The sequence below is a fragment of the Papio anubis genome, chromosome 5 (assembly GCF_008728515.1).
Source record: "Papio anubis isolate 15944 chromosome 5, Panubis1.0, whole genome shotgun sequence".
NCBI lineage: Eukaryota > Metazoa > Chordata > Mammalia > Primates > Cercopithecidae > Papio > Papio anubis.
The window spans coordinates 87855392-87870787 of NC_044980.1; the positions used below are offsets into that span (position 1 = coordinate 87855392).

Sequence of the window (15396 nt, forward strand, 5' to 3'; positions counted from 1 at the left end):
CACATGGGGATTTATTTAAGTAATAAGCTCCCCTAATGCCTTTTAAATTATTCAATTTGCAGTCATTTGATTTACATACAACCTTTCAAGAGTGCATTTATTGTAGAAAGCTCAGCACTCCTGCAATAAATATTCTCCTTGATCAATTACACTTCTGAGCGTTAGTCATCTGCTCAGTGGCATAGCACATGCATGTATTGCACATCTGAGGCAACTGACATCTCTGTATTTGCAAGTGGCTGCAGCAGTGTATTTTACAACATACAATTTACACCAAAACACTGGAGAAATTTATCTTGTGGAATCTTATCTAATCATATCACCCTTAGGCTTAAAGTCTTAGGAGAGAAAATAGGTGGCATATAATCAGTGAGATCACCTGAGGTTCACCCACACATATGAGGTGGAGAGCTGTGAATCCAGTGAATTTATTAGTGCAGACAGCCCAACTGGGCGATTCAACATCCAACATCTTTTCACTCTCATAGTGAGAGTCTTTCCTATTATCCAACTGCTAGATGTCTACTTTAGCTCTCAATTCCTATTAATCTGCAAAGGCATAAATGTGGGAAGAAAAGGAAACACTAGAATCCATGCATTAATGAAATTATCAGCTATGCTACTTGGTTCCAAGCTCTACATACTATTTATTTGTCAGAGGGAGCATTGCTCTATGTGAGCTTCAGAAATACAGAGCATAGGAGAGATATAAAATAGGAAAAGGTACTCCCACTGCACTAACAACAAGCACAGTTAATGCTTATTAATGCTTATTCAATATTTACTAGGCACAACCCAGTTAACAAGGTATTGTTGTTTCTATTTTTCAGATAATGAATCCAAAGCTGAAAAAGTACATGTTATTTTCTCCCCAAATCCTAGGGCTAGTAAGACACAATATTCAAATCTTGTTGTATCGAGTGTCATAAACAGAGTGTGTTTAAATTTCACAAATATATCTTAGGCACTCACTCTAAGAGAAGCATTGAGAATTAAAACATGAATGATTCAGATGAGATTCTTGCTTTCATGGAGCCTTCACACCATTAGTTGGAAACATTAGATAGCAGGTAGAAGTTGCTTGGGACTTGGTAACACCTTCTGCATTCTCAAGTGAGTTTAGAACAATAAATATTTAATTTTAAACAACAAATTCACTTTACTGTTTACTGAAAATCCATTGGGAAGTGCACCAGTTAAAATGCTTTTGCTTTTGTTTTTAATAGAAAACTCATCTGGCTTTAATTTCTAGCTCAAATGACTGAAGAAATGTCTATAGGTAATTATGGCTTCTGGGAAGTTTTAATTTGGCAGTTCAAAATGATTCATGCATTTATTAATGCATTTATTTGAAAAATATTTGGTGAGCACCCACAATGTTCCAGGTACTGTTCTAGGCATTTGAAATACAGCAGTGATCAAAACAATCAGTCTTTGATTTCTTGGAGCTTACATATGGGGTGGTGAGAGATAGGCAATAAAGAAATACATAAGCCAAGTAGTAGTGATAAGTGCTAAGGAGATAAGTACTATTTCAGAGTACTAGAGTGATGGGAACTACTATTCATACATGATGTTCAGAAAGGACAATCAGAGTGGGAGGTATTTCCCCATGATGGGAAAAGTGTGTTTCATAATGAGGGAATAGGAAAGTGCATTCCATGAAAAGGAAAGTGTCTTCCACAAGGAGGGAACAGGAAATAGAAAGGCACTGAGGAAACTGGCCAGGGGTCAGTGAGGCTGAAAGTAGTAAGCAAGAGAAGAGTGCTGGAACATTAGTTCAGGCTTAGGCCATGGGGCCTACTAACATATTTTAAAGTCTGGGAGAAGGATCCAGAGAGGAGACTGAGAAGCAACAGCTACTTAGGGAGCAGGAAGACCAGGAGAGTGGTATCCTGAAAACAAACTGAAGAAAGAATGTTAAGATGGAGGAAGTAGTTAACTATATCAAAGGTAAATGATATAGCCTAATCCTATTTCTGCCTCTCCAGTTCTCATCAGAGCTTCCTCATCATTACTGCCTCAATAGTTCCCCTAGGGTCCTAATGAACCCTAGTTTGGGTTCTCTGTTAGGGATATTAGTTGAGGATTTTTCCAACGTATATCCCTTTTTACCTTTTCTATGGGCTCCCAATTTTTCTCTTTGAAGATCCATATGGTTCAATGGACACTGACTTCACCATTGCCTTTAAAAATAAAGGCAACCTTTGCTAGCCATTAAGCCACTTCCATATCTTTGGCCAGTAAATAGGCATGTGATATGAGCTCGCCCATCTGGAATGGATTCAGTACTTGGCTGGGAATGTTGGGACAAAGCAGCTCACACTTCCCCACTAGACTTGAATAAAGAAGCATACCACTCTGGACCTCCTGGCAGTTGTTTCCATTTAAATGTCCAGAAAAGTGGCTCCCTACCTGTGCCTCCGAATAACCTATTGAGGTGTTTTAAAAATACAGAAGCCTGGACTCTACTTCAGAAGTCCTGAATCAGAGTCTTAGCAAGTGAAATTTGGACCTCTAGATTCTTTAAACCTTTAGGAATAACTCTGGTGTACAACCAGGGATGAGAATCATTGGTATATGACATTTTTAAAGTGCCCTTATAAGCTACTGACAATTATTTTGGACAGGACAGTAATGTGGTCCTTAACTTAAACAGAGCTTAGAGTAACATTTTCAACTTTAACTCTTAAGCTTGGATAGAAATGAATCATTAAAAAGTCAGGAAACAACAGGTGCTGGAGAGCATGTGGATAAATAGGAACGCTTTTACACTGTTGGTGGGACTGTAAACTAGTTCAACCATTGTGGAAGACAGTGTGGCAATTCCTCAAGGATCTAGAACTAGAAATACCATTTGACCCAGCCATCCCATGACTGGGTATATACCCAAAGGATTATAAGTCATGCTGCTATAAAGACACATGCACACGTATGTTTATTGCAGCACTATTCACAATAGCAAAGACTTAGAACCAACCCAAATGTCCATCAATGACAGACTGGATTAAGAAAATTTGGCACATATACACCATGGAATACTATGCAGCCATAAAAAAGGATGAGTTCGTGTCCTTTGTAGGGATGCAGCTGGAAACCATCATTCTCAGCAAACTATCGCAAGAACAGAAAACCAAACACTGCACGTTCTCTCTCATAGGTGGGAATTGAACAATGAGAACACTTGGACACAGTAAGGGGAACATCACACACCGGGGCCTGTTGTGGGGTGGGGGGAGGGGTGAGGGATAGCATTAGGAGATATACCTAATGTAAATGACGAGTTAATGGGTGCAGCACACCAACATGGCACATGTGTACATATGTAACAAACCTGCACATTGTGCACATGTACCCTAGAACATAAAATATAATAAAAAATAAGTAATAATAATAGTAAAATAAATGAATTATTTAAGGAAATGTCCAATTTGTTAAAATGACCATCTTAGAAACAGTTATGTGGTCCCATACAATTATTTTTCTAATCTATCAAAATATTTCTATTTTTTAGAAGAGTGCTCCCAATTAATACTCTGATCTCCAACTCATGATTAGGCCAAACAAACAACAATTTACATAAATAGATTCCCCTTTATGTTACTTTTATCTCTTCTACTGTAATTCTGGTGTTCACTGTGAACCTGGGATAATAATGTCAGTGAAATAACAATGGAGAATTTGAATTCAACTTAAATGGGTGTCAAATTTATCCTATTATCTAAGATGTGTGTTGGAGCATCACTGTGAATACAGGGCAGACTAAAGTGGCTCCTATCTCAATTAAAAGCACTGCATTTTAACTCCAAGCTTCTATTCTTACCTTATTATATATAGATTGTATAGCTATTTCTCCAAGCCTTGTTTTCACCTGCACAGAATATGTTCTTTTTATTCAAATTAAAAGTTACATAAATTCCAACCAATTGCAAGGAATATTTTTATTTTGTGTAGTTTTTTTTTTAACTGATAGTTCTAAGATTTTTTTAAAATAAAATGTTTTTACAAGAAAAGGTACAAGCACTTCAACTTGAATGCACTTTTATAACCTTGGCTCAGAATTGAATTTTGTTTTCCTTGGCAATTTTTACATTGATAGAAATCAGATTACAGGCTACTGATGGTCTCTTCTTTTTCCTCTAACTATAGATAGGAGGGTTGTATACTTAATGTGTTCTAATTATCTAGTTCACAGATGCATTTCATACTCTCAGTCACTACAGCATTGATTAGTCCCTAAAAAATCTTTTGGGCAAGTAAGTAATAATCTGTTGTGGAGGATGTGGGCATCATATCAGAACTCAGTCAGTCAAACACACAGGCCTGCATAGAGACAATAAAAATGATGCAATTTTTATGAAATTCTAATAACTTCAAATATTATTTCCACCAAGGTACCTTATTTGATTCTTCCTTCAAGATTAGGCAAAAAATGGAACACAAATAATGGAAAAAATATAGCAAAAAGTTAGAGATTTTCTTCGAAGAAAAGCCCTAGGCATTTTACAGAAAATGAAAATCAACTGAAAAAAAATAGGAAAGCATTTAAAAAGTATATTTAATACTTTAAAAATGTTATAAAGTCTTGCATATAATAAAGTAACATCATTTTATATGTGTACTAGTGTCTCAGAGACTTGTATGATTTCTATTTAACTTGTCTTTCTTACATAGAAATGTAAAAAGTAACAATGTAAAAATGCTAGTAAAAGTATTAAAATATTTAAAAATGACTGTGTATCCTCTTCTGTATGGTAGAAGTTAAATTGTGGCTACATAATCTTATATATGGAAAGCTCAAAGTGATTTGAAAAAAAAGTTCAACAACCTTTGGGCTTTCTTTCTTAGCTTCTTTACTCAGTGTGTCATTAGCCAAGCCTCCTGACCTGCATACAGTGTTGCTGTCTTCATTTACAGCATATATACATTTATAGTATATGTATGTGTACTGTATATATGTAGACTATATATATACAGTAAATGTATAGATACATGCATATATACACCTATACTGTATATTTATACATATAAATACATACGTGTATATTCTTGTTCTCAAGTCAAGACCATTACTGCCACAATTTACACAATTTTGGCCAGGCGCGGTGGCTCGCGCCTGTAATCCCACCACTTTGGGAGGCCAAGGTGGGTGGATCTCGAGGTGAGGAGATCGAGATCATCCTGGCTAACACGGTGAAACCCCTCTCTACTAAAAAATACAAAAAAATAGCCAGGTGTGGTGGCAGGTGCCTGTAGTCCCAGCTACTCAGGAGACTGAGGCAGGAGAATGGTGTGAACCCTGGAGATGGAGCTTGCAGTGAGCCAAGATTGCGCCACTGCACTCCAGCCTGGGTGACAGAGCGAGACTCTGTCTCAAAAAAAAATAAATAAATAAATGTATAGGGTGCAAGTACAGTTGTGTTCCATGTGTAGATTGTGCATAGCAGTCAAGTCAGGATTTTTAGGGTATCCATCATCTGAGTAACATACACTGTACCCATTAAGGAATTTTTCATCATCTAGCCCCTCGCTACCCCCCATCCTTCCAAGTCCAGTGTTTATCATTCCACTGTCTATGTCCATGTGTGCACATTATGTAGCTCCCACTTATAAGTCAGAACACCACCATTCTTTTTTTGTGTACTTCAGTTTTTTGTTTATTTCTTTTTGAGCCTAGTAAGACATTCCTTTTGAAAAATGCATTTTGACATTTGGATTTCTACATAGATGAATACTTATTCTTGAGCACAAGAGAACAAAATCACCTGACCAATATCTACCATAATTTAGGGAAGTTCATACGTAACCCTTTCAAAGACAGGACAGCCACATGGTTCTTTCATGGCGTAATATCCCACTAATGAAAGATAGATCCAAAGTAGAAGTAATTAAAAATAAACTTCTTTCTTCTCATGATTTTGTACTTCAGCAACATTAATAAGATCCAACCAGCCTGTTGCTGTCCTTATTAACACCTGCTTTCTTTCCTGACCATTTTCTTCATAACTGCCATTGCTCTAACTCACGTCTCCTGATCCCCCACATCCCCACCCAAGAAATAATACTTCCTTCACGGGTCACTTGTCTTTTCCTTATTCTTTTTCATTGCCTATCTCAGCTCTTTATTACAAAGATAACTCCTTTTTTTCTCATGTGGATATTTCTTTCTCTCTAGAAGTGAGGAGCAGGGAAGAAACATCTCTGACCATAAAGGTCTTCCCTTTTGTGGGAGAAGGGTTGGCTATGCACACTCTCATATTAACATTATGGTGCCATCCCATATTATGTAGTTAAAGACAGTTCAATAATACTATTTATGGCTGGGCACGGTGGCTCATGCCTGTAATCCCAGCACTTTGGGAGGCCAAGGCGTGCAGATCACCTGAGGTCAGGAGTTCAAGACCAGCCTGGCCAGCATGGTAAAATGCTGTCTCTACTAAAATTACAAAAACTAGGCATGGTGGTGAGTACCTGTAATCCCAGCTACTGAGGAGGCTGAGGCAAGGGAATGGCTTGAACCCAGGAGATGGAGGTTGCAGTGAGCCAAGATCGTGCCACTGTACTCCAGCCTGGGCGACAATGAGACTCTGTCTCCAAAAAAAAAAAAAAAAAAAAAAAAAAGCTATTTAATTTGATTTTCTTTAGCCAATGTCCAATGGAGACAATTTATTATGCAAGTGTGTGTCTATTTTCCCTCTAATGACTTATAGAAAATTATTAACTGTATACTTAGGAAATTCTCTTTCCAACCTTCTTATAAACTATCCTCTCATAATTTCAGTAACAACTTGATTATTTCTTGTTCCTTTCTGTGGAGGAAAGAAACAACTAGAGGTAATACAGTGATGATATGAGGGGAAGAAGTATGCCTAGTGATTGCTGAAAGATGAGATTTCTGGCTCATGTGCCAGTAGTGACAACTTAGGGAAAAGGGTGGGATATGTGCTGTTGTGGTAAAAGTAGAAAAAGGTCTGGTCACTGAATGAACAGTCAGAGCCTAGCAGCAAAAAAGAATGTAAGTACGTAGAGATACGAATTAAAGAAAAGCTGGGCATGAAAATAAAATAAGGAATAGGGCTCAGAATAGGAACTAGGTTGCAATTCCTCAAGTTCTTCTCTTTCTTTTAATCACATCAAATGAGAGGAAAGTCTCCCTACCCCCACCCCCCATTTTTGGAATCTAATAGAGATAGAAATTTTTCTCCCCCATCACCTTCACCCTTCTCATGTTCCAAGTAAAGCATTTTGCTTGCAAGCAGAAATGGCAGATCTTAAATAATACAATTTGTAAACAGAAAGACTGGGTTCTGTGTAAGCTCTCCTTTCTGTTAGCTTATATGGAAACTTATTTTCATATGCTCCCAAAGTGCACTAAATCAGTTGGCAATACCAAGCACAAGGGATACACTTCATAATCTTTCTAAATGACTGGCAAGAGAACTGTCCTGGAGAAAAATGCCCCTGCTAACTCCTCCTTCCCTCTATCTCACTTCTATCATATTATCAATAGATTAGAGTGGTGAATAGCAGAACACATCTCTGGTGAAAACTCTCATCAGACAAAGAAACATGATAAAACCCAGTAAATAGGGATTTCCACATCAGTTTCTATCAGGAAAAAACAAATAAATGTCTCACCTTTATATACAGTGGCTCCCTAAGATGATCAACCAGAATGCAAGCTTTTTCTTCCCACACAGGGTTGAGGTTCTTGTGTATTATCTTACTTCTAAAAACTTCTTTTCCTCCGATTTTAAACTTCACATATGGATCACTTGTCCCTGTTAAATAGATACAGATTGATCCATGTTAATCATGCCTTGGTTTGGAAGCAAGAGAACCACTCATTGAAACAATAAAAAAGTATTTAAAGGAAGAAAAGTTAAATGAAAATTATCTACGGAAAAATAAGAATTAAGTGTTTTCTTATGAATTTTTTATTATATATTGAAGTGATAAATAATAATAATAATAATTATTATTATTATTGTTATTTTATCTTCTGATCTTAATCCTGTAACCTTGTCCTGGTAGTTAAAAACAGTCTATTCCAGCAATCCCACTAGTGGGCATGTACCCAAAGGAAAAGAAATCATTTTATCAAAAAGACACCTGACTCAGATGTTTATCACAGCACTTTTCACAACAGCAAAGTCATGGAATCAACAGACCATTGGGTTAAAATGTGATATATACACACATACACATATGCCATGGAATACTACTCAGCCATGAGAAAGAAATCATGTATTTAGCAGCAACATGGATGGAACTGGAGGCCATTACTCTAAGTGAAATGACTCAAAGAAAGAAAGTCAAAAACCGCATGTTCTCTTTTACAAGTGGGAGCTAAACAATTGGTACACATGAAGACAAAGAATGAAAAAATAGACATTGGAGATTCCAAAAGGTAGGAGGATAGGAAAGGGATGAAGGATGAAATACAACCTATTTGGTACAATGTATATGACTTGAGTGATGGGTATTCTAAAAGCCCAGACTTTACCACTATGCAGTACATCCATGTAACACAACTGCACTTGTCTCCCAAAATCTATTTTTTAAAATCACACTCTATTGCATGTTGAATTTGTAAATTTAATTAAAGTTATAAATCATAGAGATTGATATTTATCTTGATATCATCTGGTCAACTATAAAAAGACGTTTAATAATCTTCGCTGATTTAAATAGTTTTAAAAGCATATATATGCTCCTAAAAGTTTATACTAGTCTAATGGGCTTAGAAAAAGATGCGTGTTAAAGTGGGCTTCACTTCATCCTTGGTCCCATATTTTTTCTTGCTCAGAAGTTTCAATTTTAGAATGTTGGGAAGGGGCTGAGGTCTCAGAGAAAGACATCAGGAGAAAGGGGAACACATGTTTAATCAGTGAACTAGATTCTTTGTATTATCCCTTGACACCTTCTAAACTCCCTATGATGATAAAGAAAATCAGTGTTGATTCCCAGGCAAGATGGCAAAATAGGAACAGCTCCAGTCTGCAGCTCCCAGTGAGACCAATGCAGACGGTGGGTGATTTCCGCATTTCCAAGTGAGGTACCTGGTACATCTTAGTGGGACTGATTAGACAGCGGGTGCAGCCCACGAATGGTGAGCAGAAGCAGGGTGGGGCATCATTGCCTCACCCAGGAAGTGAAAGGGTTCAGGGAACTCCTTCCCATAGCCATGGAAAGCCATGAGGGACCATGCCGTGAGGGACTGTGCTGTCTGGCCCAGGTACTATGCTTTTCCCATGGTCTTCACAACCCACAGAGCAGGAAATTCCCTGAGGTGCCTATGCCACAAGGCCTCTGGTTTCAAGCACAAAACCAGGCAGCCGTTTGGGAAGATACTGAGCTAGCTGCAGGAGTTTTTTTTTATCCATACCCCAGTGGCGCCTGGAATGCCAGCAAGACTGTTCACTCCCCTGGTAAGGGGGCTAAAGCCAGGGTGCCGAGTGGTCTTGCTCAGTGGATCCCACCCCTCTGGAGCCCAGAAAGCTAAGATCTACTGGCTTGAAATTCTGACTGCTAGCACAGCAGTCTGAAGTCAACCTGGGAGGCGCAGCTTGATGGGGGGAGGGGCATCCGCCATTACTGAGGCTTGGGTAAGCCGTTGTCCCCTCACAGTGTAAACAAAGATGCAGAAAGTTCGGACTGGGTAGAGCCCACTGCAGCTCAGCAAAGCCACTGTAGCCAGACTGCCTCTCTATATTCCTCCTCTGTGCGGGGCATCTCTAAAAGAAAGGCATCAGCCTCAATCAGGGGTTTATAGATAAAACTCCCATCTCCCTGGGACAGAGCACCTGTGGGAAGGGGTGGCTGTGGGTGCAGCTTCAGCAGACGTAAACGTTCCTACCTGCTGGCTCTGAAGAGGGCAGCAAATCTCCCAGCACAGAGCTCAAGCTATCCTAAGGGACAGTCTGCTTTGTCAAGTGGGTCCCTGACTCCCATGCTTCCTGACAGGGAGACACCTCCCAGCAGGGGTCGACAGACACCTCATACAGGAGAGCTGTGGCTGGTATCTGGCAGGTGCCCCTCTGGGATGAAGCTTCCAAAGGAAGGAGCAGGCAGCAATCTTTGCTGTTCTGCAGCCTCTGCTGATGATACCCAGGCAAACAGAGTCTGGAGTGGATCCCCAGGAAACTCCAGTTGAACTGCAGAAGAGGGGCCTGATTGTTCTAGAAGAAAACTAACAAACAGAAATGAATAGCATCAACATCAACAAAAAGGACAACCATGGAAAATTCCATCCAAAGGTCACCAACAGCAAAGACCAAAGGTAGATAAATCTGCAAAGATGAGGAAAAAAAAAAAAATACAAAAAGACTGAAAATTTCAAAAAACCAGAATGCCTCTTCTCCTCCAAAGGATCACAGCTTCTTGCCAGCAAGGGAATAAAACTAGATGGAGAATGAGTTTGACAAATTGAGAGAAGTAGGCTTCAGAAGGTGGGTAATAACAAACTCCTCCGAGCTAAAGTAGCATGTGGTAACCCAATGCAAGGAAGCTAAGAACCTTGAAAAAAGGTTAGAGGAACTACTAAACAGAATAACCAGTTCAGGGAAGAACATAAATGACCTGATGGAGCTAAAAAACACAGCATGAGAACTTCATGAAACATACATAAATATCAATAGCCAAACCAATCAAGCAGAAGAAAGGATATCAGAGATTGAAGATCAACTTAATGAAATAAAGTGTGAAGACAAGATTACAGAAAAAAGAATGAAAAGGAATGAACAAAGCCTCCAAGAAATATGGGACTCTGTGAAGAGACCAAACCTATGTTTGATTGGTGTACCTGAAAGTGACAGGGAGAATAGAACCAAGTTGGCAAACACACTTCAGGATATTATCCAGGAGAACTTTCCCAACCTAGCAAGACAGGCCAACATTCAAATTCAGGAAATACAGAGCACACCACAAAGATACTCCTCGAGAAGAGCAACCCCAAGACACATAATCATCAGATTCACCAAGGTTGAAATGAAAGAAAAAATGTTAAGGGCAACCAGAGAGAAAGGTCAGGCTACCTGCAAAGGGAAGCCCATCAGACTAACAGTGGATCTCCCTGCAGAAATCCTACAAGCCAGAAGAGACTGGGGGCCAATATTCAACATTCTTAAAGAAAATAATTTTCAACCCAGAATAAGAAGCACTAAATATGGAAAGCACTAAATATTTAAATATGGAAAAAACCGGTACCAGCCTCCGCAAAAACAAACCGAGATGTAAAGACCATTGACTCACTATGAAGAAACTGCATCAACTAATGGATGAAATAACCAGCTAGCATCATAATGACAGGATCAAATTCACACATAATAATATTAACCTTAAATGTAAATGGGCTAAATGCCCCAGTTAAAAGGCACAGACTAACAAATTGGATAAAGAGTCAAGACCCATTGGTGTATTCAGGAGACCCATCTCATGTGCAAAGACACACGCAGGCTCAAAATAAAGAGATGGAAGAATATTTACCAAGCAAATGGGGGGGAAAAAAGCAGGGGTTGCAATCCTAATCTCTGATAAAACAGATTTTAAACTAATGAAGATAAAAAAAAGAGAAAGAAGGTCATTACATAATGGTAAACAGATCAATGCAACAAGAAAAGCTAACTATCCTCAATATATATGCACCCAATACAGGAGCACCCAGATTCATAAAGCAAGTTCTTAGAGACATACAAAGAGACTTAGACTCCCACACAATAATAATGGCAGACTTTTACACCCCACTGTCAATATTAGACAGATCAACAAGACAGAAAATTAACAAGGATATTCAGGACTTGAACTCAGCTCCAGACCAAGCAGACCTAATAGACATCTACAGAACTCTCCACCTCAAATCATCAGAATATACATTATTCTCAGCACCACATAGCACTTCGTCTAAAATCGACCACATAATTGGAAGTAAAACACTCCTCAGCAAACACAAAAGAATAGAAATCATAACAGTCTCTTAGACCACAGTGCAATCAAATTAGAACTCAGGATTCAGAAACTCACTCAAAACTGCACAACTACATGGAAACTGAACAACCTGCTCCTGAATGACTACTGAGTAAATAACAAAATTAGGGCAGAAATAAATAAGTTCTTTGAAACAATGAGAACAAAGACATAATGTAACAGAATATCTGGAGTGCAGCTAAAGCAGTATTTAGAGGGAAATTTATAGTACTAAATGCCCACAGGAGAAAGCTGAAAAGATCTAAAATTGACACCCTAACATCACAATTAAAAGAGCTAGAGAGGCAAGAGCAAACAAATTCAAAAGCTAGCAGAAGACAGGAAATAACTAAGACCAGAGCAGAATTGAAGGAGATAGAGACATAAAAAAAATCAATGAATCCAGGATCCGGTCTTTGAACAGATTAACAAAACAGAGACTGCTAGCCAGGCTAATAAAGAAGAAAAGAGAGAAGAATCAAATAAACGCAATAAAAAATGATAAAGGCAATATCACCACTGATATCCCACAGAAATACAAACTACCATCAGAGAATACTATAAACACCTCTATGCAAATAAATTAGAAAATCTAGAAGAAATAGATAAATTCCTGGACACATATGCCCTCCCAAGACTAAACCAGGAACAAATTGAATCCCTGAATAGACCAATAACAAGTTCTGAAATTGAGGCAGTAATTAATAGCCTACCAAAGGAAGAAAGTCCAGGACCAGATGGATTCACAGCAGAATTCTACCAGAGGTACAAAGAGGAGCTGGTACCATTCCTTCTGAAACGATTCCAAACAATATAAAAAGAGGGAATCCTCCCTAACTCATTTTATGAGGCCAGCATCATCCTGATACCAAAACCTGCAGAGACACAACAAAAAAAGGAAATTTCGGGCCAATCTCCCTGACGAACATTGATGTGAAAATCCTCAATAAACTACTGGCAAACCGAATCCAGCAGCACATTAAAAAGCTTATCCACCACGATCAAGTCAGCTTCATCCCTGGGATGCAAGTCTGGTTCAACAGACACAAATCAATAAACATAATCCATCACATAAACAGAACCAATGAAAAAAAACTACATGATTATCTCAATAGATGCAGAAAAGGCCTTCAATAAAATCCAACACCCCCTCATGCTAAAAACACTCAATAAACTAGGTATTGATGGAATGTATTTCAAAATAATAAGAGCTATTTATGAGAAACCCACAGCCAATATCATACTGAATGGGCAAAAGCCGGAAGCATTCCATTTGAAAACTGGCACAAGACAAGGATGCCCTCTCCCACCACTCCTATTCAATACAGTATTGAAAGTTCTGGCCAGGGTAATTAGGCAAGAGAGAGAAACAAAGGTATTCAAATAGGAAGAGATGAAGTCAAATTATCTGTTTGCAGATGACAAGACTGTATATTTAGAAAACCCCGTCGTCTCAGCCCAAAACTCCCTAAGTTGATATGCAACTTCAGCAAAGTCTCAGGATACAAAATCAATGTGCAAAAATCACAAGCATTCCTATACAACAATAATAAACAAACAGAGCACCAAATCATGAGTGAATTCCCATTAACAATAGCTACAAAGAGAATACAATACCTAGGAATACAACTTACAAAGGATGTGAAGGGCATCTTCAAAGAGAACTACAAACCACTGGTCAAGGAAATAAGAGAGGTCACAAACAAATGGAAAAACATTCCATGTTCATGAATAGGAAGAATCAATATCATGAAAATGGCCATACTGCCCAAAGTAATTTACAGATTCAATGCTATTCCCATCAAGCTACCATTGACTTTCTTCAGAGAATTAGAAAAAACGACTTTAAATTTCATATGGAACCAAAAAAGAGCCAGTGTAGCCAAAAAAATCCTAAGCAAAAAGAACAAAACTAGAGGCTCATGCTACCAGACGTCAAACTATACCACAAGGCTACAGTAACCAAAACAGCATGGTACTGATACCAAAACATATATAGACCAATGAAACAGGACAGAGGCCTCTGAAATAACACCACATATCTACAACCATCTGATCCTTGACAAACCTGACAAAAACAAGCAGTGGGGAAAGGATTCCCTATTTAATAAATGGCGTTGGGAAAACTGACTAGCCATATGCAGAAAATTGAAACTGGACCCCTTCCTTACACCTTACACAAACATTAACTCAAGATGGATTAAAGATGTAAACGTAAGACCAAAAACTATAAAAACCCTAGAAGAAAGCCTAAGCAATACCATTCAGGACATAGGCATGGGCAAAGACTTCATGACTAAAACACCAAAAGCAACGGCAACAAAAGCCAAAATTGACAAATGGGATCTAATTAAGTTAAGGAGCCTCTGCACAGCAAAGGAAACTATCATCAGAGTGAACAGGCAACCTACAGAATGGGAGAAAATTTTTGTAATCTATCCATCTGACAAAGGACTAATGTTCAGACTCTACAAGGAACTTAAACAAATGTAAGAGAAAAAACAAACAACCCCATTAAAAAGTGGGCAAAGGATATGAACAGACACTTTTCAAAAGAAGACATTTATGTGACCAACAAACATGAAAAAAGGTTCATCACTGGTCATTAGAGAAATGTGAATCAAAACCCCAATGAGATACCATCTCATGACCGTTAGAATGGCGATCATTAAAAAGTCAGGAAACAACAGATGCTGGAGAGGATGTGGAGAAATAGGAATGTGTTTACACTGGTGGTGGGATTGTAAATTAGTTCAACCATTGTAGGAAAGACAGTGTGGTGATTCCTCAACAATCTAGAACTAGAAATACCATTTGATCCAGCAATCCCATTACTGGGTATATACCCTAAGGATTATAAATCATTCTACTATAAAGACACATGCACACATATGTTTACTGTGGCACTATTCACAATAGCAAAGATTTGGAACCAACCCAAATGTCCATCAATGATAGACTGGATAAAGAAAATGTTGCCCATATACACCATGGAATACTATGCAGTCATAAAAAAGAATGAGTTCATGTCCTTTGCAGAGACATGTGTTAAGCTGGAAACCATCATTCTCAGCAAACTAACACAGGAACAGAAAACCAAACAGCGCATGTTCTCACTCATAAGTGGGAGTTGAACAATGAGAACATATGGGCACAGGGAGGGGAACATCATACACTGGGGGCTGTTGGGGTGTGGGGGACAAGGGGAGGGATAGCATTAGGAGAAATACCTAATGTAGATGATGGGTTGATGGGTGCAGCAAACCACCATGGCACATTTATACCTAGGTAACAAATCTGCACGTTCTGCACATGTATCCGAGAACATAAAGTATAATTTAAAAAAAAGAAAGAAAGAAAGAAAGAAAGAAAATCAGAGTTGCCAAGTAAGTTGTTCATGGATACAAAGCTAGCAAGAGATGGAGTTAGGAT

At 38.5% G+C, this 15396-nt stretch overlaps 1 protein-coding gene across 5 annotated transcripts in view; it reads right to left on the reverse strand.

Annotated features, from left to right (window-relative positions):
- The window catches only part of LOC116274928 (multiple C2 and transmembrane domain-containing protein 1), a 366664-nt gene that overhangs the window by 19417 nt on the left and 331851 nt on the right, over positions 1-15396 (reverse strand). For all 5 annotated transcript variants that reach the window (XM_031666308.1, XM_031666310.1, XM_031666309.1 and 2 more), the window contains one exon: positions 7639-7781. In XM_031666308.1, the coding sequence (XP_031522168.1) occupies positions 7639-7781 (143 nt within the window). The remainder of the gene's footprint in view (positions 1-7638; positions 7782-15396) is intronic.